Source organism: Magnolia sinica, chromosome 6 (genome assembly GCF_029962835.1).
Source record: "Magnolia sinica isolate HGM2019 chromosome 6, MsV1, whole genome shotgun sequence".
Taxonomy (NCBI): Eukaryota; Viridiplantae; Streptophyta; class Magnoliopsida; order Magnoliales; family Magnoliaceae; genus Magnolia; species Magnolia sinica.
In genome coordinates this window covers 34,074,603-34,102,172 of record NC_080578.1, presented here as the reverse complement: position 1 = coordinate 34,102,172, position 27,570 = coordinate 34,074,603, and the positions used below count along the sequence as shown (strand labels likewise).

Genomic DNA, 27,570 nt, shown 5'->3' with positions numbered 1-27,570 from the left:
TCCATTTCAGGACGTTGGCTGGGAAGGTCCAAAAAGGTGTAAAAGAGAGAAAACGGACGATCCCAAGAACTATCTCCAAATAAATATATATATAAAAGAAAAATCCAAACTCCCTTTTTCCTCTTCCCATTTGCGGAGATCTTCCTCTTCTTTCATCTTCTCCGCAGCGATCTTGACCTTCCATTCATGATCGATGGACATCATTTAGCCTGCAGGTACAGTCCCTTCCGTTCTTCCGTTCTTCTTTTTCTTTCTTGTTTCTTTTATTCTTTTTTTGGTTTTTTCGTTTTAATTCAACGGCCGGATTTCCTTCATCGATCTGAAAGAAGTGGCAAAAACTCGAAATACAGATAATTTGAAGAGGAATCGTTCTCGCTGCGAGCTCCGATCATGGCCGTGGTTGATAATGCCGGCATCGATCGAGCGATGAACGTTGGATCGTCGAGTCGGAATTTCGAGGCGGCAGCTCCAAATGCCCATGGACCTGCTGACGTTGATCAGCCGAAGCCGAACCATCTAGGTGGTGGTGTCAGGATCGTTGACCCCAACATGCATCCGAGCTTCCATATGGTCCAGCAATTGCAGCAGCTGGCAACACCCCCGGCTCACGTTAGCAACCACAAGCCCCAACAGGTGCAGCAGCAGAACATCGAGCAGGGGATGCAGCAGGTGGACGCGGTTGCCCGATCGAATGGCGTGGATTTGCAGAGGAATGGAGAGGTTGGCGGCAAGGGGTTCAAGCAGGATATGAGGGCTTTGGAGGAGCTCCTTTCGAAGCTGAATCCTATGGCAGAGGAGTTTGTCCCGCCGTCTCTCGTGGGCCATGGCCATGTATCCGTTGGCGGGCTGTACTCTAACGGGTTTGCGATGATGCACCCCAACGGTGCCAATGGCGTGGGGCCTGGGAATGTAAACAATGGTAGACGGGTGGGGCCCATCACGTTTCCCTTCTGCTTCTGTTCCTTTATACAAATTAGATTTATGCTCTCATTCCTGATATGATGCCATGATCAGAGGAAGAATGGGTATGGTCAAGGGAAGCGGCGTATGAACAGCCGAACAAGTATGGCCCAGCGGGAAGAGATAATTAGGAGGACTGTTTATGTTTGTGACATCGATCAACAGGTACATAACATTGGCTTCTTTAGACCGTCTGTGAATGCTCGATTTGGTTGAATTGCAATATGTGTATGGCGATTCAACTGCACTGTGTTTGGGAGTACCCTCAACATTTTGAGGTTACACGCAAGTGGAAAAAAGGTCTTGTTTGGAAATGATGGAAAAAGATTCCGCATTGTATGGGCTGCTTGTTTTCTGTCAAACTGGCATGAGACATAGATTCCACTCAGATCAAGCTGCCAGTCAGTTTTATGTGGTCTTTTTGCAGCAATCAGTTCTGCCCAGCTGCTATTTTAGAACTCCCAAATGTGTTCCAAAGCGGATTTGGACCAAAGTGGGGTTAGTCCCATTCCATTATTGATCTGTGTCTAGTCCCAAATTGAGATTATAATAGTTTCCTGTTCAGCTTCAAATGCATGGACTCACAGCTATCTGTCACTGTGAAATTATGAACTAAAAATGGCGCCACTCCTGCCTTGGTCATTTCTTCCATATTGAGTTAGATTATTGCAGTTCATTTGAATTGAGCATCCCAATGCAACCTTTTAACTTGATTTAAAATATGTTTATCGTAGCACAAATACTTACATATGATCACCTTGCATAATTAATGTTATGACTTCAATTTTCTTCCGTTAGGAAATGCTATCATGTTACCTGCTTCATAGAAGTTATATGAAATATATCCTCCACGTGGCAAGTATATATGGTGATTGGGATTGTGTGCCGGTTGTCACTACATTGGTGAGCAATGAGCCAAAAATGACAGAGATTGGACTGCTCTGATCACCAATTTATGGCAAGTTTCGCTTGTTGAATGTGGATGGATGTTTGTATTTTGAGTTAACTGTACCTTTTCAGCCCACTGACTGGATGGCCACCCAATTGGATTGACTTGCATTTTGGGTATGGTCAGTCCACCTGGTGACCACAAAGCAATTGTCCTGATTACTGTACACATGTAACACACGTACAAGAAAGGCTTTTCATTGTGTACCCGATGAAACTCAATGGCGTCTATCTTTGTTGCATTCTTCCTTTGTCTAATTTTATTTTTGTTGATTTTTTTTTTTTCTTTTTCTTTTCTAATTTCAGTATCTTATAGCTGAAAAGTGCTGACATTCAATGCATTTCTTTGGGTATTTAGGTCACTGAAGAACAGCTTGCAGGGCTCTTCCAAAGTTGTGGACAGGCAATTCATATTTATGAATATTCTTTTATTTATTTTTTCTTCTGTTTCATTTTTGCTTCTTTTGGTTTGTTAGCCAAGTATTTATGTATCTCAATGAATTTTCGTTCATTGGAGTGAAGGTTGTTGACTGTCGCATTTGTGGTGATCCGAATTCTGTTCTTCGTTTTGCTTTTATAGAGTTTACTGATGAGGGTAATTTTCACTTCTCACTTAGAATAACATTGTGAATTTTGCTAAATCTTCTACTGTATATTTTGTAACAATGTTTATGTCTTTATTGGTTGTTGTGTTTTCAGAAGGTGCAAGGGCTGCTTTGAGTCTAGCTGGAACGATGCTTGGGTACTACCCAGTAAGGGTTCTGCCTTCAAAAACTGCAATTGCACCAGTTAACCCAACATTTTTGCCAAGGGTAAGAAAGTCCTGTGATCTATGATCACATCTGTTGTTCTACATAAAGGTGGTAGCTAATGCATTTTCCCTATTAGAAAAAGAATTATTAGAGGTCAGTGGTTCTGATAAGTTGATGGCTAACTGTCACTGTTCCTTTAGTCTGAAGATGAACGCGAAATGTGCGCAAGAACTATTTATTGTACAAATATTGATAAAAAGGTAAATGCAAAATGATACATTGTTCTGCAATTGGATGCGTAAGTTAAGTCTTTTAATTTGTATATTCTTTTGGTGTAGGTTACACAAGCAGATGTTAAACTCTTCTTTGAGACTATATGTGGAGAGGTTTGTAATTGCTATTTTAACAAACTTGAGAGTTTGCTTTCGTTATGAATTGTGTAGTTTGATCACAGAAATAACTGATGAGGCACATCTTGTATTGTGTAGGTTTATCGCTTGAGACTACTAGGAGACTACCATCATTCAACCCGTATTGCTTTTGTTGAGTTTGTCATGGTAATTTATCCAGCTCTCTATATATACATTCTTAATATTGCTGTCCATATATATCATTGGCTTGAAAAAACTCGTGTTGGTATATGGGAAATTGTGTCCGAGCTAATTATAGAGGGGCATCACTAAATGCCTGCATTTTTTTGAGGGTTATGTCTACAAGATCTGGAATGGCGGAATGGTATTTGTGTAGCCGATCCCAATTAGTTGGGATAAGGCTTAGATGATGATGGCAATGATGATGATGTCTACAAGATCTAAATGTCACTTAGTTTTTTGATGTAATGGTCCTTACTTTTAGTCATGGTATTTTGACTATTGTTGTTGCCTTTACTGTGGCGTAAGCACATGATTTGAAGATACCATATTCTGATAAATACCAACTAGCCATCAAAAGAAAAGAATGGAGAGTCAGAGACTGTCATTAAGGTAATGGACAATTGTAGCCAACATACAAAGATTGTCTTGGTATACCATCTTTTGCCAAACAATCGGCTCAAGAGTACCCCCTCTCCTACACTAGAGCGCCTGTCCACATTAATATTCCATTCGCCTAATGTTGTTGGGGCTTATTTGACGGTCGTTTTGGCAGCTCACTATGCTCATTGTCACTGCAACTTCTATTCAAGTCTTGAGACTCGACATATATGACTTTGACTTCTTTCATCATGTGATCCCAATCCATGAAAAGAAATTTAATTTTCCGAAGGATATTTACAGGCATCACCATATCCTTGGGCGTTCATCTGGTTCATTCTTTTTAGATAATCCAATGAATTGCATAGGAGAGCACTTCCAAAGGATTTTTTCTCTAGCCTTGGAGTGACCGGCTCCCCACCCTTTGAAGAGATCAGCATCCAAACTCAGCTGAGCCAACAAATCCGAACAGATTAAGGAAGAATTGCCAAATATCGTGAGCTGTCTTGCAAAAAAGAAAAGGTGGTCATTTGTCTCTTCATCATATTTCCAACAGGAAATGGATATTCTGCAGAGACAGTTTCTTTCCGAATACTATCAAGATTGAGAATTTTATTATCTTTAACAAAAGGCTTTGACTTTGGGAGGCGTGGAAAAACCCCACACTTTGGTGCACATAGGGCAAGGTAGATTTTTTGGGCATAAAGCGATGAAGAAAACTCTAGAAGAGAAGGTTACATTTGGTAAGGGGCCCCAAGTGTGTTTATCTGCATCATTCACCAGCAAGGATGCTCTTTTGAGCACTTAGAAGCTCCTCAACCATTGGTATTTCATAATTCCAAAGGTTTCTTCTAAACAAATGTCACCAAACAAACTACTAGAGAAGTGATCCACTCTTAGAAGACTAGTTACAGTGCTCAAAACAATTGATCTGAAGTTTCCATTAGGTCCATCACTTATTCCATGGGATGGAATGCCCAATTGTCACTGATAGGACGATTCTAACCACATGAAACAGCACCAATAAAATGGACAGTCAAGATCATTTATGTAAAAATATGTGCAAATTACAATTTGAATTTGATATGTATTACTCATGGTTTTTGTTAGAGAAGAATTTCTTTCTTTCTTAGGTTTGATTATGTTAGCCCTTTTGCCAAGATGATCTCAGTGAGGCCCAACTTGAAATAAGGGCTAACATAATCAAACCTAAGAAAGAAAGAAATTATTCTCTAACAGTTTTAAAGCTTCGCTCTTGTCAGGTCATACTAATCATCCCTTCTATGATGGGGAAAATGGATGACTATAAAAAAGAAGGCCATCTTATGGGTGGATTTAATCATCTAACCACTATGATTTTTCATGGTAGCACATGAATTGGGTGCATGACCTAATGAACGGTCCAAATCAATCTTTTGGACTGCCCAGGTGTCCCGATGCAACTACGAGCACTCCAACTTACAGTGCTATGAGGGCTCTATATAATTTCTAAATGCTAACTTCTCATGGTTTTTCTTTTCATCATGTTAGGTGAGGGGCAAAAGATTTAGCGGGATTCATTAGCTTGGGAAGGGTTATAACCGCAGCTCCCTCCTGTGTCAAACTCTTATCCTATGTAATAACTGTTTTGTTTTTATCTCCTTTTCTTCATTCTTAATGAGTTTTGAGTTATCGACAAAAAGGGCCATTTGGAAAGGCAGAACTCAGCATTCAACACTGGTCAGATAGAACAACCATGCCACGAAGATGGCTGATGCATGCTTAAGAACATATTGAAGCACAACATAAATATCAAAATAGGCATTTTTCCAATTATTTGATTATTTGATTTTTATGGATTTTTTGGCTTAAAAAATAACTATGATACAACTGATATGGACACTGACATGTTTGATGCACACCGATTCATATTGGTTTCTGAGCCATCTGATACTTATAGGCGCTGATATTGATATTTAAATAAACCCCTCGGTTGCATTGAAAATTGAGGAAGTGGGTGCACTATTAGGGTTATATTTTGAAGTATTTGAGCCCATTGAGGTAAATTGGAGGGAGCTACTTGGTTCCTTGATGAGGAGGAGAGGGAAGGGTTGTTGAAGGGTGTAGGAAGCATGTTGGAAAGAACATTAATGGCACTCACAAGCTTCGTAGTCTGATATCATGTATTAATTATGACAAGAAAGGATATCATAGATTGTTTGGATGTTAATGCCTTAATTAGGGTGCAGAATGTGGTTTCTTGTAGGTGAAGAACTTGTTTAATAGATCAATTACAAGATGATGTTTGATTGATTTGGATCATCATTTCATTTGGTATGAAGTGGCTTGGGTTTTTAGTCTTTTTCCCCAGCTTATTGAGATAAGATTGGGTCATCCTGAGTTCGATTGTGGAGCTTGCAGATGTTAACCAAGAGGTAAAATCTTGTGGAGTATGCTCCTGCATATGGGGAATGTTGGAAGGACAAAACAATAGAACACAGAAGAGAAAATTAAGTAATGCAGGGGCATTTTCACACTGGGCTCGAGTGGGGTCGCCTGTCCTGCATCATTAAGATTCATCCTAGGAAGTTGGGTCTCTCTTGGGAAATTTCAAGGGGATCTCTGCCTGATCTTCTTTGTGAATGGAGAGTAGATAATGGTCATTGAAGATTATTGATTTACAAACTATTATAAACCTTAAAACTGAAAAATTAATAAACTACATTCACACAATGCTTCTTGTCATCATGTTAGGCAAGTGACAAATGATGTAAACGGATTCATTAGCTTTACAAGGGTTAACTGCCGTTGCTTCCTGTTGTTAGACACTTATACGTACCATGTTGTTTCTGTTTTTGTTGCAACTCCTTCCTTCATAGTAAATTTTGACTTATTGAGAAAAAGGGGCCGTTGTATAAGGCAAAACTTATCATTCAACATTTGATAGGCAGCACCAACTGTACCACAAAACAGACCGATGCATACATAAGGATATATCAAAAACACGAAATCAATATCAAAACACATATTTTCCATTGTTTTAAAAGATAACTGAAATTTATTAAAAAAGAAACACAGAAAACAAAAAGCGAGACGCCGAGATGACGACTCAGCTAAAGCCCCATAAACTCCGGATTACAACCCTTCAACTTAGAAGCCGAGGAAGCCCATTCTGTAACCAATGATCTAACCTTTGGGAGATAGAAGTTACTGCCCTGTTGGAGTTATTAAAGCACCTTGCATTTCTTTCATCCTAAACAGCCCGCCAAATCGCCAACAAAGATATTCTCCAAGGAGCAATCTTCTAACAACTAAGACTAACCCCATGCCAAGCCAACAAGCAGTGATCAACCGATCTAGGATGGCTCCACTTCTCTTCAAAACGCTCCAAGATACCAGCCCATATCTCGCTTAATCAGGGACAATGTAGGAAAAGATGATTGACCGTCTCTTCGTTTTGCATGCACAAAGAGCAGACATTTGGAATCACCATACCTCTTTTCCGAAGATTATCCACCGTGTGAACTTTCTTTGTCACCAAGAGCCACTTGAACTGTTGTGCGAATGCCTTGGATTTTGCGCAATCTGGGAGGTGAAGTAGGGCTCTGTCGGCTTGGCTGAATTGGGTGTCGGTTTGACCGACAGAGTATTGGTTTTCTCAGGAACAGAGCAGGTTCTATTGGTCGGAGTCGGTTCGATTGAAGGTGTCTATTGGCCCGATCAACAGTGTGGTCGGTTTGACTGATGGATGCTATTTTACTTTCATGGTTTTGTGAAAGTCGGAGTATTTAAGTCCTATTTTGATTAGGGCTGAAGAGACGAGTGTTTTCTCCCATAGCACAAGGGTTTTGTTGGGTGAGAGGGTTTTCTACACTTGTAAGGGCATGGGAAGGGACTTTTCTCAAGGGCTAGGATTTTTCTTACGGTGTGCATTGCAAGGGGAGATCGGGTTGCTCCTATAATTGGAGAAGCTAAGTGGTGTAACTTTAAGGTTTCAATTATAGTGAAGATCTCTGTCGCTTTGTGCCGTAGTTTTTTTCCCCACAAGAGTTGTCCACGTAAAATCGTGTTTGTGATTGCTTGTTTGGTTGTTTTCTATTTTGATTGTTCTATCTTCGTTGAGCGTGCTTCTGCTAAGCACATGATTGACAATGATATTAGATCTGTATTTCTAATCCCCAGGGTTGATCCAGGTTTGTTGTGGGTTCAGAATTACAACAAAGTGGTATCGGAGTGTTAGGCTCAAGGACGTTTGGGAATTCAACGAAGATTCTAGGGTCGAAGTTCGATATACAGAAATTCGATGGCAAGACGTTGTTGGAGACTAAACCGGAGAAGATGTTGAAAGACGACTGGAGCGAACTCGGGGAGAAGGCTATGAGCGTCATCTGTTTGTGCCTATCGGTTGAAGTTATGTACAACGTTGTTAAAGAGGAATCAACCTTGGATATGTGGAAGAAACTAGAAAATCAATACATTGCGAAGCCCCTCACTAACAAGTTGTTTGTGAAGAAACAACTTTTGCGGGCTACGGATGAAGGATCCGATCTTCTGGATCATATGAACTCATTTACAAAGATATGCAACGAGTTGTTAAGGCTCGGAGAGACGATTAAGGATGAGATAAAGCATTGCTACTTCTAATATCGCTTCCCTCGTCATACAACCATCTCATTACTACTCTGCTATATGGGAAGAGTACTCTGAAAAAGGAGGAAGTCACCGCGGCTCTCGTGTCTAACGAGTTGAGTAAGAAATCAAGTTATGAGGATTCTCTTTTTTTTTTTTTTGGGGGGGGGGGGGTTGCGCAAGGGGGTCAGGGACGCGGGAGATCCGTGGAGCGATCTCGGTATGACAGGAAGAAGTCTAGCTCAAAATTGAAGGCAAAGTATGGATGTTTCTACTGTGGTATGAAAGGGCACTTCAAGAGAGACTGCTCTTAATGGAAGGATGCCCTAGAAAGCAAGAATAACAAGAACACATGCGAATCAACTAGCGTAGCGCAAGCTCAGAAGGACCTCCTTTTGGTCTCCTCAGGTACGACCGTACAAGTCATCTTACAGGTATGTAGATACTTGATTCAGGATGTTCGTATCATATGTGCCTGAATAGGACTTGGTTCGATATCTACAAGTCCTATGATAGTGGGAGTGTTCTAATGGGGAATGACGCTGCATGTAAGGCCATTAGAATAGGGACCATTAAGAGAAAGATGTTCGATGGAGTCGTACGAACTCTAGGTGATGTTAGGCATGTCTCGGATATGAGAAAGAATTTGATATCCTTAGGCGTTCTAGATACAAACGGGTGCACACTCATTGCATTTGGCGGTGTAATCAAGGTCACCATAGGTGCAATGGTGTTAATGAAGGACATGAGACAATGAATCTGTACAAGTTGGTTGGGAGCACGATTATAGGTGAGACTACTACCACTTCACCCACAGAATCTGATACAGATGACACAAATTTGTGGCATATGCATCTAGGGCATATGAGTAAGATGGGCATGATGAAACTCCATAAACAAAAACCGTTGAAGGGATTTAAGGCGTGCAAGGTGGATTTCTGTGAGCATTGCATCTATGGAAAGTAGTGCAAGGTAAGGTTCAAGACTACTACACATTCTATCACCGGGGTGCTTGATTACATATATTTCATTGTCTGTGTGCCAGTGACAGTACCATCTAAGGGTGGAGCACAATACTTCGTGAGCTTCATAGATGATTACTTAAGGAAGGTTTGAGTCTATTTCTTGAAGCACTTGTCTGAGGTGTTCACCAACTTCAATGAATGGAAGGCGGAAGTAGAGAAACAAATTGGGAAACATGTGAAGTGTCTTAGGTTAGATAAAGTACATAGCATAGAGAGGTAGAATTCATGGAATCTTGCAAGGAACAAGCCATCACAAGGCACTTCTCAATTTCAGGGACCCCATAGTAGAACGAGGTGGTAGAGAGGATGTATAGAACTCTATTGGAGAGGGCAAGGAGTATGTGGTTGCATACGAGGCTGCCTAAAAGCTTTTAAGCAGAAGCGGTTAACATGGCATGCTTTATTGCGAATCGTTCACCATCGACAGCGTTGGACTTCAAAGTGGCAGAGGAAGTCTGGACAGACAACGATGTTGATTACTCAAGGTTGAGGAGGATCTTCGGGTGTCCAGCATACTTCCACATGCAGAGTGGATGAAGTACAAAATCGGATCCCAAATCTACCAAGTGCATCTTTATCGAGAATGAGAAATGTGTTAAGGATTACAATCTTTAGGATACAATTTCTTAAAAGGTGGTCATTAGTAGAGATAATATCTTTGATGAGGCATCTATGTAGAAGGCCAACAAGGATGCTGCAAAGAAATCAGAAATACATGGTGAGGCAGAGAGATTGTCGGTATAGGTGGAGCCAATCGAGCCGGTTACTAAAGGTGAAATTCAACATGAGCAAGAAACTGACCAAAACAATCAGCATGATACCTAAAAGAATATAGCTAGGAACATGGAGAGGCAAACCATTAGAGCCCCAGTTCAATATGGGTTCGATGATATGGTTTCTTTTGCATTGTTCACAGAGCGTGGAGTTCCCTCCACCTTTTAAGAGGCTAAGTTTGGAAATGATGGTGACAAGTTGATGTCGGTTATGGTGGAGGAGATGGAATCTTTACTTAGGAATTAGACATGGAACTTGGTGGAACTTTCAAAACGTCAAAGGGCTATAGGGTGCAAGTGGGTGTTTATAAAGAAGAAGGCACTAACAGAAAAAGATGGCGAAGAGTTCAAGGCATAACTTGTAGCAAAATAGTACTAGTAGAGGTTATGAGTAGATTATAATGAAGTTTTCTCTCCGGTTGTGAAACATATGTCAATCAGGATGCTACTGGCTATGGTAGCGGAATCCAATGTGGAATTGGAGCAACTTGATGTGAAGATGGCATTCCTTCATGGGAACTTGGAGGAAGTTATTTACATGAAGCAACCAAAAGGATTCAAGGAGCTTGGTAAGGAAGATTCCATATGTAGGTTGAAGAAGTTATTGTATGGGTTGAAGTAGTCTCTGAGGCAGTGGTATAAGCGGTTTGATTCTTACATGGTGGAGATTGACTATAGCAGATGTGAGTGCGATTGCTTGGAATGTTTGGAATCTTTGGATAGGCCAAATGTTGTTAAAAAGATAATTGGGATATGCTAATTATGGATGTGGTTTCTTGTAGGCAAATGTCGTTAAAAAGATAATTGGGATATGCTAATTATGGATGTGGTTTCTTGTAGGTGAAGAACTTGTTTGGTAGGTCAATTTCTTGATTAGAGTTGATTGCAGAAGGAATAGAACAAAAGAATATTTGGTAGCCACCATCAAATTTATTTCATGTGAAAGAGAAAATCAAGATCCATCTTCCAAATTTGGTCTTCTCTTTAGAAGTTTTTGGGGGAATATCCACCTTGATTGTCTGCATGACTGGAGGGCATTCATTTGATAGATCTATTACCTCATTGGGCTTGATTGCAGTGGATTATCTTTTTATTCAGTTGGAAGCTTCTTGGGCTATTTGGTCTTCTGTTTTCCTGCTGATTTGAGATACGAGTTTTTGTGAGGCTATTCAAGAGGTAAAATGTTGTGGAATACACTCCCGCATGTAATCACATGGAATTTTGGAAGGAAAACAGAATATTCATTAGCCTCCATCAAAATTTTTCCCTTACAAAGAGAAAAATCATGATCCATCTTATCAATTGATCTCTTTGGAAATTTTCAAGTGGATCTCCACCATGATCTTCTTCATGAGTTGGTAATGCTTATCGAGGATTATTAGAATTCCCCAAAGAGACCAACAGCCCCTCCCCCTTATGTATTGAGGGAATGGTGGATGCTCAATATTGATGGTGTAGTTCCAGTGCATCTGGCATTGCAGGTAGATATTATCTCTTTGGATTGGGAGTCGTTTGTCTGGGAAGTTGACTCATGCAATGCAATTGCTTGGCCTTCCAAAAAATGCACAGTTCCGTGGGAGCTATTATGTGCGCTACATCCATGGGTATCTCAACTTGCATTGCCAATGCCAAGGGTTTCTAGATTTTCACTTTGTATTGGTGGATTGCTATCAAATGCCTAGATGGATATTTGCAAGCTTTTGCCTTCTTTTTTAAATAGAACTTTTGTTGCTGAAAAAAATAAGAAAAAGAGATTCATGCTTTGGACAGGAAGGGGCAGGTTGTATCATTAGTGAGTAGAAAGTCAAGGGTGTCTGTTCAATAGTTTATTGGTTGGCGTTTTCAAATGAAGTTATGAAGGAGTTTAAAGAAAAGATGGTTTCGTTCCATGGGATCATCGGATGAAATCTAGATTAGATTCAAAATCCCTCAAAGAAGCAATTGCCTTGGAGAAAAAACAATTGAAATGGTGCTTTTATTGCAAAGCATAATTCAATTTTTATAAGAGACATCTGACTCAATGCTCTCAGTCCTTTGGTTTTTCTGTGGTGTTCTCCTTGGTTTGTTTGGGCATAATTAAAGTGGAGTGATTGGAATTTTCAAGAAGTATGAAGCTTATATTGCAAAGATCTTGCGTACCCCTTAATTTTAGAAAACGTATTGAAGCATCTAAGGACTCTAGGCCCGTTATCCTTGTGAGGAGTTTTGACAAAGTTCTAGCCAGTGTTCGAAATATTGATACTATCGGCCGATATTATCGTTATCGCACCCCTGCGAGACGATACAGTCACGATAACCCCCGGAAGATACCAAAAAACTCAAAATCCAGATATCGGCTAATATATCGTCGATATCGCACGATATTTGACTATATCACACGATTTCCTCTCCATTATTGTCGGACATCGACGTTATCATCCGAAAAAATCGGGAAAAAAAATAGAGGGTGGATTTCGGTACCTGTAGAAGAGATCGCCATGATCGGAAGCTTCCATTTGGTGGGCCATTCGAATTGAAGCGCCATTCCTAGGTTACCGCAAATTACATCTCCGATTTTGGAGAGAAATCCGGAGACATCCGATGAGATTTGGGAGATATTTTAGGGTTCTGGTTTCCGGAACCCTCTCTGTTTGAAAACCAAAGGTCGTTCGAGCCTTTTTTCTCGGACGCGGATTAGCTACTGACAGGTTGAGTAGCGAGATCGCTACTGAAGTGACGTCACCAAGTTACGTGGGTCCCACCATGATGAATGTGTTATATCCACACGGTCCATCCATTTGGAGATATCATTTTAGGACATAAGTCAAATAACGAGGGAGATAAAATTCTGTAATGGACCCCACTACAGAAAACAGTGGAGAAAGTGACATACACCGTTGAAACCTTCCTAAGGTCCACCGTGATGTTTATTTGAGATCCGACCCGTTAATAAGTTAAAAAAGGCATTATAAAAGGGGAAAAAATATATCAGCTTAATCGAAAACTTTTGTGGCCCTCAGAAGTTTTTAATGGTGGGCGTCACTCTCTCTACTACTTTCTGTGGTGGGGTCCATTGGAGCTTTGAATCTTAGTCATTCTTAGGCTAATGGCATAAAATGTTCTCTCCAAATTAATGGACGGTGTGGATACAAAACATACATCATGGTGGGGCCCACGGAACTTGGTGACGTCAATTCAGTAGCGAGTCTCGCTACTCAGCTAATCCTGCCCCTTTTTTTTTTATTGTAGTTGAGTACGCGCGCACGGCGCACCACCGAACTGTGTTGACGTCACCAAGTTCTGTGGGTCTCAGCATGAGGTATGTGTTATATCCAGGCCGTTCGTCCATTTGGCAAGCTCTTTGTAAGGCTTGAGCCGAAAAATAAGACAGATCCAAAGATCAACTCGACCACACTGCAAACAGCAGTGGTAGATTGAATGTTTACCATTGAAACCCTTTTAAGGGTCACGGAAGTTTTGGATCAATATGATATTTATTTTTCCTCTTCATTCAGGTCAGGTTTGTGTGACCTAATTAACGGATTGGATAGAAAATAAACATTATCGTGGGCCCTACGACCCAGGGAGGTTTCAACAGTAGGAATTTTCTTACCCACCTTTTCCTTTAGTGTGGCCCACTTTAGTCTTGGATTTTGCTCATTTTTGCTCTCAAGTGCTAAAATGATCTCAAAAAATGAATGGACGAGGTGGATTTCTTACAAACATCATAGTGGACCCCACATAGGTTTTGAGCGAAGGAACTTGGTAGCAGCACCCCACCCCCAGTGTGGTGGGAAGTGGATCCCCTAGTGAGCAGTGTACTTTGTAAACTTTGTGGGCCAACTATAATTCATGTATTTTATTCACTCCGTCTATCCATTTTACCAGATAAATTTATGGTTTGAATGAAGAGAAAAAACTATTATTAGCCTGAACCAAAACTTTTGTGGCCCACTAATGGTCAATCACCATTGTTTCCTATGGTATGGTCTACCTAATTATTGGATCTGTTTTATTTTTTAGATAATGTCCTGAAATGATATGGAAAAACGGATGAACGGGGTTGATACTGAATATAGTTGTCTTAGTTCAATCGGACAGCGCACAGCTTGGGACCTTATACAAAGGAAATTTATTATGTACACTTCTTTTTTGAAACTTTATGATTTAAAAGTGTGTATTAAGGGCTTTTTTAACAATCCCCAAAGTTTCATTAAAAAATTCAACCATTTTCCCAATGTTTCCCCATGTTTCCCAAAAAGTGCGATAAACTATGCGATACAAACGATATATCCCGTGCGATAACCGATACGTATCTGTATCCCAAGGGTGCGATACATTGTGCGATACCGATATTTCGAACACTGGTTCTAGCTAAGGTGTATCCTTTATCATCTATAGGTATTTGGATAATGCCATCTGATTTACGGTTCATGAGCAGTTGGCAAATTCTTAATGGTGCTTCGTGTATGTATTAGTTTGTGGATGTTCAGCATAGCCAGTGGATTTTGCTGTGGTGTTTAAGGTGGATGCGAAAAAGCTTGTGAATTTTGACTACATTGATTAAAATTTGTGAGCCCCGTGCAAGAAAGATGAGCTTTGGTAAGTAGTGGAGGTGGATGTGATATGCATTTTTTCTACATGGTCATTCTTTACTGTGAATGATGCACCTAAAGTTCCTTTTGAAACTCTAATCTTTAAGTTGATCTCACCTGTTATATTGGTTGCCCAATCTGCATAAGGATTTGCTTTCAGCTGATTGAAGGTTTCAACTCTGGTTTCAAGATGGTCAATTTGCAGTTTTCTGATGATTCATTACATTTCATGGGTGCATTCCTTGAGTAGTTGTAGTTATGCATTTTAGAGGTATTTAGAGGCTTAAGAGATCGCTTGGGAATAGCAGGTGAACATGGGGAAGGTTGTGTTGTGGGTGGGAGTGTGGATTCGGATATTCTTGAGGAGATTTGGATGTTTTATTGGTGTAGGTGGAATCCCTTCCAAACTCTTGCTTGGCTCCTTTTTGTGTTGCAAAGACTTTCGGTTCTTATGGGATTTTGTGGTTGAAAGATTGAAAATAAGCTTTTGCCGTGGAGAGGTAAATCTATTTCTTTCAGTGTCACAAGTCATAACATGCTTATTCGGACTTTTATTGTATTTCCAACCTATTTTGTGCCTTTAGTTCGTTGGAGTGTAGTGGATCATTTAAAGTATCTTCAAGAGGATTCCTTGGAATGGGAACTAGGATGATTGGAAATTTTGTTTCGTAAACCAAGATGATGGTTTTAAGCCAAGAAGATTTGGAGGTTTGTGAATCCAATGATTAAAAATGGTGGGTGGGGCTCTTTTGAATAAGTAATTTGGAGAGGGAGAATTTGGTTTGGGTTTCATAAAGTGTGGGATGTTAGAGGCGCATCTTGAATTTGTTGGATCCAAGAAGTGGAGGATGTTAGTGGGTGGTGGAATTCAAAATTGGGATTCGATATAATGTAGGAAGGGGAAGAATCTTATGATGAATGTTGCCATTACTCTTTGTTGGGAAATTTGGGAAGAGTGCAATAAGATCTTTAACAATGTGATTGAACTGGTTCACATGGTAGTAGAGAGAACCAAGTGCAACAAAATAAAATGGGCTCATATTGGGTCCTGATTTTGGGGGGCTTGCTTGGTTTGACTTGTCCTTCAGTTGGTTACTGGTGGTAAATTTGAAAAAGTAAAGGGGCAAGGTGGTTTCGAAGAGGAAGAACCCACCAATTGGGTGGTGTAATTGAATTTTGATGGTCCTTGCTCGGGTAACCGGGGCTAGGTGGCATCGACATAATTATTCATGATGATGAAAGTCAAATTCATGTTTCCAACAGAACTACTGGGGTGTGGGACTCATTGGATGTGGAGAAGGTCCTAAGAGAGGGCATATGAATCTCTCAAAAAGAGTTCTTTGGGCCTTTAATGATGAATGGGGAATTAGCAATGTAATCTTTTGGTAGCTAAGGGTCTTCAAGGCCATGTAAATTATCTTCAAATTTTTGTGACATAGGTGATACCATGGCTAGGCTAAAGCCGCTAAACATTTCGTTTACGTATGTGAAAAGAGAGGCTAATGATTTGGTCTGACTTGTTGGCTACAGAATGTGTCCTTTGGTCTTCACTTTGCATTAGGAATTCTTCCCTTTTCGTAATCTTTTGATTTTTACAATCACCATTATTTCTAAGAAAGGAAAGAAAACGGAAGGAAAGAAGAAAAAGATATTTAATACGTGGGTAGATAGATCCTCCACTCCATATGTTCAATTTTGTATTGTGGAAGATTGAATCCTTTTAGTGAATAAATATCGTTCTAAAAGGGATATGTTGAAATTTGTTGATTAAGTTGAAAAAAAGAGGGAATATATATATATATATATATATATATATATATATATATATATATATATATATATATATATATATATATATATATATATATGGGAAATGGTATTATGAGGTTGAGCTCATGGGAACTTCCCATGAGGTCAGCTGTGTGGGCCCCACCGTGATGCGTGCCGAACATTAGCACCTTGAATTTGATGGGTCCCCTTAAGGTTATGGGATATCCCAAAAATCAGCCGTATATAGAACTCAAGTAGGACATCATCTAAAATCATGTGAAGACATGCCTAAAACATATCAAAGCACCTGGTGGGGTCCATCTGAGTTTTGGATGCAACTGAAACTTGGTCTGACCCCTCATCCAAGTGGAACACACATAATGGATGGGCTGGATTTGTGAACCACATCTTGGTGGGCCCAATAAATGATCATGAATGTTTTAATAGGAGGGTAACCTCTCTCAACTGTTATATGTGGTGTGGCCCACCCAAGTCATGGATTTACTTGATTTTTAAGCCCATGGCCCACCATGGAATGATGTATTTGACTGATGGGGTTGATGTTCGATACACATCATGGTGGGGCCCACACAGCTCGACCTCATAGTACCATTTCCCTATATATATATATATATGTCTCAAGTCCAACCGATTGGTCTACAATTTATTGTCTACCCAACAAATAACTTTGATTCTATCATGTGCATGCGACATCTAAGTGGTTGGACCATAAATTTTAGTCCACCCAGCAAATAACTTCTATTCTATCATGTGCATGTGACATCCAACTGGTTGGACTACAATTTATAGTCCATCCAGCATAACTTCTATTCTATCATGTGCATGTGACATCCAACCCTTCCAGTAGGTTGTGCTGGCCATGAGGATCAACTTGCATAAAAATGAGCCACATCCACTCAATGTGTGGACCACACTTGTATTTTGTTATTCATCAATGGTTAGAAATTGTTTTCTATGGCACAATCCACCTGATGAATGGATAGGGCTGATTTTTGCACAAAATGATGATCCTCATGGCTTGCCCAACCCACACACACACATATGAGAGAGAGAGAGAGAGAGAGAGAGAGAGAGAGAGAGAGAGAGTCTCACTCTCTCACAACTACTTGTACATCCAACTAGTTCGCCTAATATAGGGATTAATTAATGTTAATAAATGTATGTCCATTGGTCGGGTAGTAGCAGGGTTGTCTGTAAGCTTGACATGGAGGAAACTTTTGACCATGTTGATTGGAATTATTTGGATTATATGCTAGGTTGTCTTGGCTTTGGGTCGAGATGACACACTTGGATTCATGTTTGCATTTTCTCCGTTAAGTTCTCTATTCTAGTTAATGGTTTTCTTCTCCCAAAGGCTGTTTCCCTTCTTCTAGAGGATTGAGGTAGGGTGGCCCACTATCTCCTTTCTTGTTCGTCGTCGTTGCTAGAGGGCTTAGTAGGATGCTGGGTAAAGGTTAGTTGGCCGGTCTTTTCAATGGGTTTGAGGTGGCAAAATTTTGCCCATAGTTCTTGAATGATACTCTTTTCTTTTGCGAGGTTGAGGAGTCCATTGAAAACCTTTAAAAAATTGTCCACTGCTTTGAGGTTATCTCTAGCCTTAAGATTAATGTCTTTAAAAGCGAGATGCTTGGTATCAATATTTCCTCCCCTACCTTGTGTTGTTTCGCAGATATTTTCGATTGCAAAGCATGCACCTTCCCGTCATTTTGTGGTCGTTCTCTTTGCATTGGGAAGCTTGCCAAATATTTGTGGGATGTAGTCATTGAGTGTGTCGAGAGGAAGTTGGCCTCCTGGAAGTGTTGCACACTCTCTATAGGGGTTGTTTGACCCTATCGAAGCAACTCTTTCAAACCTCCCCTCCTACTTCCTCTCCCTGTTTTTATTGCCTGAAGTTGGTTTTGATTAGGCTTGATAGACTTAGTTTAGATTTTCTCTAAAATAGGTCCTCTGATATCCGTAAATTCCACCTTTTGAGTTGCCGAGGTTTGTAAGCCTTTTGTGGAAGGGGTTGTTGGTATCCAGGACTCGGCTGTGATAAACTCAACCCTTCTTGGCAATTGGATCTAGCAATTTGGTTTAGAGCCAAGATGCTAGTGGAGAGATATCATTACTAGTAAGTATGGTATTCATGATGGTGGTTGGTTTTTCCAAATATTCCTCCCTCTATGGAGCCTTTGGTGTGTGAAAGGCTATAGCTATCTCGGGCCTCAAGTGCAGGAAGGGCTATCCTTTTCTCTTGGCAATGGATCCTGCATACGTTTCTTGTTGGATTGTTGGATCTCAGATAGGTTTCTCCACTCTCTTTCCTAGCTTGGCTCAAGTTGTTGTGGATGGGTTCATTTCTATTGTCAATTGTCTCTGATGTGGGTTTTGGAATTTTGTGCCCTCATTGTAGAAGAAATCTATCTAATTCGGAGATGGGGGACTTCCTCAGTCTTTTGTAACTCTTGCAAGGTGTTCGGCCATTCCTGAGGGTCGACGTTTCACTATCTTGGTCCCTGAATAGTTCTAATAGATTCTTGATTTGCTCGTTATTTAGGCACCTCAATGCCTCCCCCTCGGCCAGTAGGAGGTCCTTCCCCTTCTTCGCTTTGGTCTTATGGAGCTCCCTTGAAAGTAGCTACATTTGTTTGGCTTCTCGCTAGGGTGAGAATCCTCACCATTGACAATCTTTGAAAGCAAGGGATGGTTTTTGCTGAACTTTTGCTTGCTTTGTATGGACAATGCAGAATTTATCAACCGTTTCTTCCTCCATTGCCCCTTTGCTCATGGGATGTGGTTTGTTGTCTTAGCCTTCTTCAACACTCCTTGGATCATGCCTCCTAGTGCGGTGGATCTATTCTTTTCTTGGCATAGTGAGGGCGTTAGAAAGGATCTCAAATTGATTTGGCGCTTGACTATCGTTGTGGTTCTTTGCGCCATCTAGAGAGAGAGGAATGACCATTGTTTCTGGAATACCCCCTCAATCCCTAGGGTGGCGGCCTTGATTTCTAGGGACGTCTTGGAGTGGTCGTTATGTTTTTCAATCTTGGATCGTTGTATTCTTTCTTCTATCTTTCGGTTGTAGTATGCCTGGCTTGTTTGGGCTTTGGTTCTTGTGTGTGATTGCTGTCTTGCTTTTTTAGTTTTGCTTCTTTCTTTTGTTTTTCCTGTATGTATTTTTGTGCATTTTCTTTGCCTTGACATTTTTCTTTAATAAAATTTCAATCTTAAAAAAATGTTTGGAAAGGAGTTATTTAAGGTCACTTTGTAAAAGAGGCGGACAACTTGGGTGGGCCCCACTGTGTTGTTAATGTTAAATCCACCTAGACCATCAGGTGCATCACCCTATGTTAGAGTCGGGGCCCAAAAATCAGCCCCATCCGTGATTTAGGTGGACCTCATGATTGGAAATAGTGTACAAGTGAAAGCTCATTCTCTAAATTGTTTCCCTTGGTGTAGTCCACTTGAATCACGGATGGGCCTGACTTTTGGGCCTCAAGCCTAAGTTTTAGTGTGCCCGCCAATGGTTGGAGTGGATTTCATATAATCATCACCATGGGCCTTGCTCTCTTCCAACTATTTCCCTTGGTGCGGCCTGCTTGAATCACAGAGGTCAGCCCGATTTTTGGGCTCTGGGCCCAACATGTGATTACACATCTAATGATCAAAGTGGATCTCACATACACATGGGGGGTAGCAATAAAAAATCAAGGGCGGGCATTCGGTAGGATTTTTATTTTTTATTATTATTATTATTATTATTATTATTATTATTATTATTTTTAATGAGGTCTTAAGTCCAATGGGCTAGACTATAGGTTAAGATCCAACCTACAAATAATTTCCAACCTTTCGTGTGTATAAGACATCCAACCCCTCCAATAGGTTGGTCGATCAGGAGCATCACCTTTTGGAAAACTCCGCAATAACCACTCATTGAGTGGACTAGACTTGTGTGTTTACCATTGGCTAAATGTTGTTTTATATGGTTTGGACCACTTGATGTGTGAATACTATTGACCATTGTATTAGGTGATCCTTGTGGTGGGGCCAACTTGTTGGAAGGGCTGGATGTCTCATGCACTTAATACTTTAGAAGTTATCATATGGGTGGACTGTGGTTTGTGGTCCAACGAATTGGACTTAAGAACTCTTTTTAGGATATATCATTATTTTTTGGGAACGCGTGGGAGACGAACGTCCATCCTTGATTTTCGATGGGGCCACCGTGATGTGTATGTGAGATCCACTCTGACCATTAGATGTGTAATCCCATGCTGGGCCAAGAGCCAAAAAAATCAGGTTGACCTATGATTTAGGTGGGCCACGCCCATGGAAACAGTTGGGAGAGAGACATCAACCCTTGATTTTTATAGGGCCCACCATGATGAGTATGTGAAATCCACTCCAACCATTAGATGCTACATCCAAAGTTAGGCATGGGGCCCAAAAACAGGCCCATACGTGATCTAAATGGGCCACACTAAGGGATATGGTTTGGAGGGTGATCTTTTCCCGGCATACTGTTTCCAATTGTGCCGTCCACTTGAACCACGGATGGGGCTAATTTTTTAGCCCTGGGTCTAACATGGGGTGATGCACCCGATGGTTAGGGTGGATTTCACATTAACACCGCAGTGGGGCCCACCCAAGCTACCGACCCCTTTTCCAAAGTGACGTGAAATAACTCCTCTCCGAACATTTATTAACATGAATTAATCCCTAAGTTGGGTGAATTAGTTGGACGTACTAGTTGTGTGACCATTTCTTTTATATATGTGTACATGCATGTGTGTGATAATCAAATAGTTTTATGATCCATCAGTTTTGGCTATAGATAATTTGTCTGCTCAACTACGGAAAAGAAATTCTAAAAGTAAAAGGAGTTCCTAGTGTCATTCGTACTTGTTAAAGACCTAAAAATCTTAATGATATATGTTTTCTTTAGATGCATAATCTAATGAACTTCTGAAAAAAAATCCCATTTGTTATTGTATAAAGCGAATTGATGGGGAAAATGAGGCAACTAGGATCAGGTTTGGGCAGAATCTTAAGTGGTGGTGCTTAATTTTTCGCTTGTGCTTTGGAGGGTACCATCAATTCAAATTGTTAGTGCCAAGGAATTCTTTTTGATACTTTTGGTTGGATCCTATATGGGGTGTGAAGTTTAGGAGTTTGATCGAGTCAATTGATCCTTATTAAATATGCTAAGTATAGGAGCCTGATGGAGGCGATTGGTCCCATTCATAACAGTTCTACCTTCAGCCAAACATTAAAAAAACCTTCCAAAAAATGCTAATGGTTGTAGGGTTTGAAAATGGGACTGGAGTAGCATTTTATTATACCATCTTCAACATGTTGGTTGAATTATTTCTATTAGAAGTTGTAGGCTATTCTTGGGCCTCTTATTTTGGTCCTTGTTAGAGTTGTTAATTATTCTAGATAGGATGTATATTCTTTGGAAATGGTACCAGAGAAGGCGGACATGATCCCATTTTCTTCAATGGTTGGTTGCAGTTAAGGGCTAATGATATCTATTACTAGTTGAGGCCGATCCCAAGGCCTCTTAGGATTGGGGAGAGGGAGGAAGGAGAACTGTTATGATTGAATCCCCTTTAACATGCATGTCTTTGGTTCTTGGCTAGATGTGCCATTTATTCATTTGTTATAAACCAATCACCTTTCATTGCTCCTTTAAATGGTTAACCTGGGATTCTCGCCGTATTTTGGTACTGATTCATGTATGCCTCTGGTTGTTTATGGCAAGTTGGATATTAAGGTTATGGGAAATATTGTGCCTTTAAGTGATATAACCAAGAATATTGTTGGTCTTGGAGGATCAAATCCCCATCATATCATGTGTTGTGTTGCTGCGTAAGGAGTTTTCTGATGTCACAATGTATGATCTTTATAGAGTTGGAATGCTAGAATAGGTCTTTGTGTATAATGGGGAAAATTGTGGGGAGATGGAAGCTCTCACATACATGTTCTATAAATCCATTTTTGGATTGCAGGTGGAGGAGGTTGGACTATGGTAACCTCTCAAAGAAATATGAGGACGGTGGGCGAGGAAGGGCCTGAAGAAGGATTTACCTTGTTCAATATTAAAAGAATGGGGAGCTGGTTTTGTTGTGACCATTTTCAAGTACGAAAGACTTGAGAAATTTGTGATTTCGAGAAATAGAGACAGGTGAGTTGCGGAGGTTAGTTTTGTTTAATGATGGTATGAACACATGGCTTGAAAGTCCACTGGTGTGTTGGATGGCCAAAATGTGGAATTTGATATATAGTCCACTTGCAAAATATGGAAGGGGACAAGTGGGAAGGAACTTGATGGATGCTCACCAAGGTTTTGATATGAAGTAAGGAAATCCTAGAGTATTCTTTGGGCTTGGGTGTCCTTACTGGGAGGCCTCAATGTTGATTGGCAAGGAAAGCTTTGTCTTGGAAAGAACTTTAGAATGGAGAGGGTTATAGTGAATGATGCCATGGTCCTTGAGAAAAAGGAGTTGTTAAAGGTCTACTTGGTTAGCATGGCACTATTGCTGATATATTCTCTCAATTAGTTAAAGAATTGCCAGATGGGTGAATTAAAAGTGTGGAATGGCTATTCTAGATGGGGTGAGAAATTCTAAGTGCTGTTAATGCTCCCATAAGAAGTGGAGGTAGATTGAGTGCTTCATGAAGTTGAGACGTTGGAGAAGGCTTATTGTTTGAGATTGTCGATGGGGATAGAAATTGAGATTTTTAAGTACAATTTATGGCTTAAGATTTGGGGGTGCGCCCCATGCTTGGGATGTTGAGACCTTAGAGCACTGAAAGGTGGAACATGCAGGGTCGTGTGGATCTTGATAGGAGACGCTATTAGAGACCTTTTGTATAGAAGAAGAGTAGGTTTAAAGTTGTAGGATCAAAATCAGAGGTGATCAATGATAAAATTTTATCGGAGGTATGGGAAAATGCAGCTAGGGGGTTTGAGAGAGTGATTCTTGTGAATTTGTCTCTGGTTGGATTCTTTAAGAGGCACAAAGGCTTTAGAAAACTCAATTCTAGTGAATTGGTGTCTGCCTAGATTCTTTAAGAGGCACAAGGGCTTGAGACAAGGTGATTCTTTGCCATTCGTTTCCTCGCTGGTTTCTGAAAGCCTTAACTTCAATCTTTTGTGGGCTTCGGATCTGGCTCTCATTGGGCTTTTTGGTTGGTCATCCTTCTTTCGCAGGCTTCGTTTTTGTGACTCATTGGTCTTTCTGTGCATGCTAGTCATAATGGCTGTAAATGCCATAACGGTCCATTACGAGGCTGATACAAGGTTTTATTTATTTATTTTATTTTAAATACAATAAAAAAGAGACCCGTAATGGCCGTTACGGCCCATATTCTAAAGGTAACGGTGGTGGCCGTTACGGCCACTATTATCATTACAAAATACCTTGCCATGTAGTCAATGTATCACATCCAACATTGTCCATCAGATGCATCCCCACATGTTACCTCTAGGTTTTGAAAATCATTTCGATCCAAAACTTTGGTGGGCCATAACATAGGGAACAAGGTGGGAGTGGACACACCACTGATTTTCACCATGGTCCAGCTGAGTTGAAGAACAACCTGATTTTTGTCCTCACTCTTCATCCAGGGCAGATGAAGGTCCTGGATCCCCAGTAAACAACATGGTGGGCCTTCCACTCGAATCAACGGTGGGCTTCCTGATGCAGGACAATTAACCACTTGCTCTAAAAGCTCGAACTGTTAGAGTATGGCGAATTAATCCATTTATCTCATAGCCCAGGCCCCACATCGCATGGGTTAGGACCTCGGCCGAACCCCCTACGTGGGCCCCAAATCACATGGGCCGCCACCCCGAGTGTGTCCCCGCATCTCACGGGCTACTACACGAGTCTGGTGTGAAATGCGCATTAATCACCCCTGGTGAGGAGTCTCGAACACGATACCTCCTCCGTAGGCGGCACCCACTCCGAGTGTGCCCCTGCATCCCACAAACGACCCCACTCAAGCCCGGTGTGAAAATGCCCCTGCATTAATCACCTCCAGTGAGGAGTCTCGAACACGAGACCTCCTGCTCTGATACCAATTTGATGCAGGATAATTAACCATTTACTCTAAAAGCTCGAACTGTTAGAGTATGGCGAATTAATCCATTTATCTCATAGCCCAAGCCCCACTTCGCATGGGTTAGGACCTTGGCCGAACCCCCTACGTGGGCCCCAAATCACATGGGCCGCCCACCCCGAGTGTGTCCCCGCATCTCACGGGCACCCCACTCGAGTCTGGTGTGAAATGCGCATTAATCACCCCTGGTGAGGAGTCTCGAACACGATACCTCCTCCGTAGGCCGCACCCACTCCGAGTTTGCCCCTGCATCCCACAAGCGACCCCACTCAAGCCCGGTGTGAAAATGCCCCTGCATTACATCCCCTCTCAACTTGTCCCTTGTTCTGTGACCCACCTGAGGTTTTGTTGGGCTGATTTTGGGACCATGGGGTAATGTGAGACGACTCATCCGATGGATGGTCATATTTTGTGAATGCATCGCGTGGGTCCCACATTTTTCCTGTAACACTGTAGCTTAGGGTGGTACTGGTACCATTGGAGCATGCCTCATCTTCTATATATATATATATATATATATATATATATATATAGATAACAATAAACATGTATTATATATTCTAGTAATGGAATAAGGTTTGCTAAGCCAATACGCATGTGAAAGAGCCCATTCACACACCATGCATGTGTCAAAGCGGCACACGGTGTGTGTAATCTTTTTTGAAAGGTACATACGTATGTGTAATCTGATCCATTCATTGGTTGCTGGGTGTTAAATGCTCATATTTGACCCAAACCTAACCCTAACCTGATTGGATCTAGGTCCTCGAAAAAGAGACCTGAACCTGGCATGATCTGAACCCGATCAAAATGGGTACAGCCATGCAGAACTATAGGGCCCAACCCACCTGAACCCGACCCATTAACAGCCCTACTCAATTGTGAAAGTGAAGTACCTCAATGATATTCTCTAGTGTTTCGAAGCAATATCTGGTCGAAGGGTTAGTGTTGTCAGAATTACGATGGTTGGAATAGCAACAATGGATGGAGAAGTGCTGGTTTTGGATGATTGGATAGGCTGCAAAAGAATGGCGATTCCTTTTTAAATATCTTGCTTTTCCAATCCTAGTTGCACGTGACCTTCCACCTAGCTGACCCTCTTACTTCGAATCACGCTTCGGACTCATGCTCCTACTCTCACTCTCCAACCGTTTATATTTTCAAACCTTTTGAAGAAAATATTCTTCCCCACTTTCACACCTGAATTTGTTGCCGCTTTTTTCATGCTTTATGCGACTATACTTTCGGTTGGGACCGGGGGGAAATGCAATTGTGGCATCCTTTGGGATCTGGTTCCATAGCAAATGGAAAATAGTTAGCGGCTTGGAAGAGAAGGTCCCTTTCTTTTGGTGATGGAATTACGTTGATCAAATAATGAATTCTGTGGTACGGTTTATTTCTCTTTAATTCGACGGTGATGGGGGCTAGCAAGATTGAGCATTCAAGGCAACTTCTTGTGGCAATGACGATATGCACAAGTTCCATATCATTAGTTGGGAGGAGGTTAGAAAGTAAAAAAAAGAGGAGAGAATTGGAAATATTGTAAAAGAAACTGGGTGGTGCTTAGCAAATGATGGTAAAGGTTCAGAGAGGAGCTAGACATGCTTCTGGTGAATGTTATAGCTAGCTAGTATGGAGCATTTGAATGGGCATGGTGGTGCTTTTGACTATGAAAAGCAATTAGCAAATGGGGCAATGATATGGAGATGATAATCTGAATATCCCTCGCTGGGTTGGCAATGTTGTGGAAAATGGAGTACTAAGTTGGTGATGGTGTCATTCTGGGAAAATATCTGGATTGGAGATGAGCTTCTTGCAGATCCTTTCTCTCATCTTTTGTTTTTCTGTGCGAATTAGGCCTGGCAAGGATTGTTATTAGGAAAGTGGGTATGTTGTGGTTTGGAACATTACTTTCTGGTGCAATTTCAATCTCATCAAATTATGAAATCACTTGCTTTGAGAGACCGATGGAAGAATTCTGAAGTCACTTGCTTTCCCTTGTTTTTGACACAGATGCACACATATGAAGGGAAGGGCAGTTAAAACATTTTCTCCTCTATGTTTATATGCTTATTTATATTTATATATATCCTGATCTTCTGAATCTCAAGTGGAATATCTTCTTGCAGGCTGAAAGTGCAATTGCTGCTCTCAACTGTAGCGGTGCGATTCTGGGATCCTTGCCGATAAGGTATGTTGTTAGACAGGATCTACATCTTTCTAGAATTCCTAATTGTGTAGGGCCTGTTAGGAATGGTCCCCTGAAATGTGTACAGGGGCATTTCCACCGCTCCTAATGAAAATGCGTGATAACTGATCGAACCTGCTCGTCACATTCTTGTGTTGGGGTGGATTTAACGGATGTGGGTGTTTAGCCCTCCTGCTATCTGCATGGAGCGGGTTATGCCAAACATAGCTATGCTTCTAGCAAATTCCTGTAGGGTGGACAATATTCCAGCTTATCAGCCATCTGTTTTGAAATTTCTTTTTGTTGGCAATGCATACAGGGTAAGCCCATCAAAGACACCAGTCCGCCCACGTGCGCCCCGCCCGCCACCCATGCATTAAATCTTGCTGGTCATGTGAGGCTGCTAATGTTTATCTCCCTCTATATACATATATATGCACATAGATTTTAAGGCATATTTCTTCTGGTCTAGCCATTGCATTTTAGTTTTTGGTTGCATCATCATGGGGTGAGTCCTGAAAGCTAGGCGGAAACATGTAGAGTTGGTTGGAACTTTGAGGCTTTGGAAGTTCATCTTCTAGTGCAAGTTCATCAGATGAACTTGTTTGGGGATGTCTGAAGAGAACTGGAGGGGACGGGAAAGAACAGAAAACAAACAACTGTTTGGATGCTGTTTTCATTTACTAAGTTAATTTCGGCGACTAATCCAATCGTTGGTCGGTTGTTTTTATCATGCACTCATTTTGGTTTTGAGTTTAATAGATCAATGGCTGTGTATATTTCAGTTAGGAGTCCTTTGCTATGCAATGACTTATTTGCCATTCTACTCTAATTTGTTTTGAAATTTGAAAATTGGGTTAGACTACTA

The 27,570-nt window shown here is 41.0% G+C and overlaps 1 protein-coding gene across 2 annotated transcripts; it reads left to right on the top strand.

The window, feature by feature from the left end:
* Nucleotides 1-27,570, top strand: LOC131248639 (polyadenylate-binding protein-interacting protein 11-like). 2 transcript variants are annotated; one of them, XM_058249005.1, is made up of 11 exons: nucleotides 3-215; nucleotides 351-927; nucleotides 1,015-1,125; nucleotides 2,267-2,311; nucleotides 2,431-2,503; nucleotides 2,608-2,720; nucleotides 2,861-2,920; nucleotides 2,999-3,046; nucleotides 3,149-3,217; nucleotides 26,644-26,705; nucleotides 27,022-27,570. In XM_058249005.1, the coding sequence occupies exons 2-11, from the start codon at nucleotides 391-393 to the stop codon at nucleotides 27,080-27,082; spliced, it is 1,179 nt and encodes a 392-aa protein (XP_058104988.1). In that variant the 5' UTR covers nucleotides 3-215; nucleotides 351-390; the 3' UTR covers nucleotides 27,083-27,570. The 2 variants fall into 2 exon arrangements, with proteins under 2 accessions (XP_058104989.1, XP_058104988.1); XM_058249006.1 differs by lacking the exons at nucleotides 26,644-26,705; nucleotides 27,022-27,570 and adding an exon at nucleotides 5,162-5,209 and having other exon boundaries at nucleotides 1-215.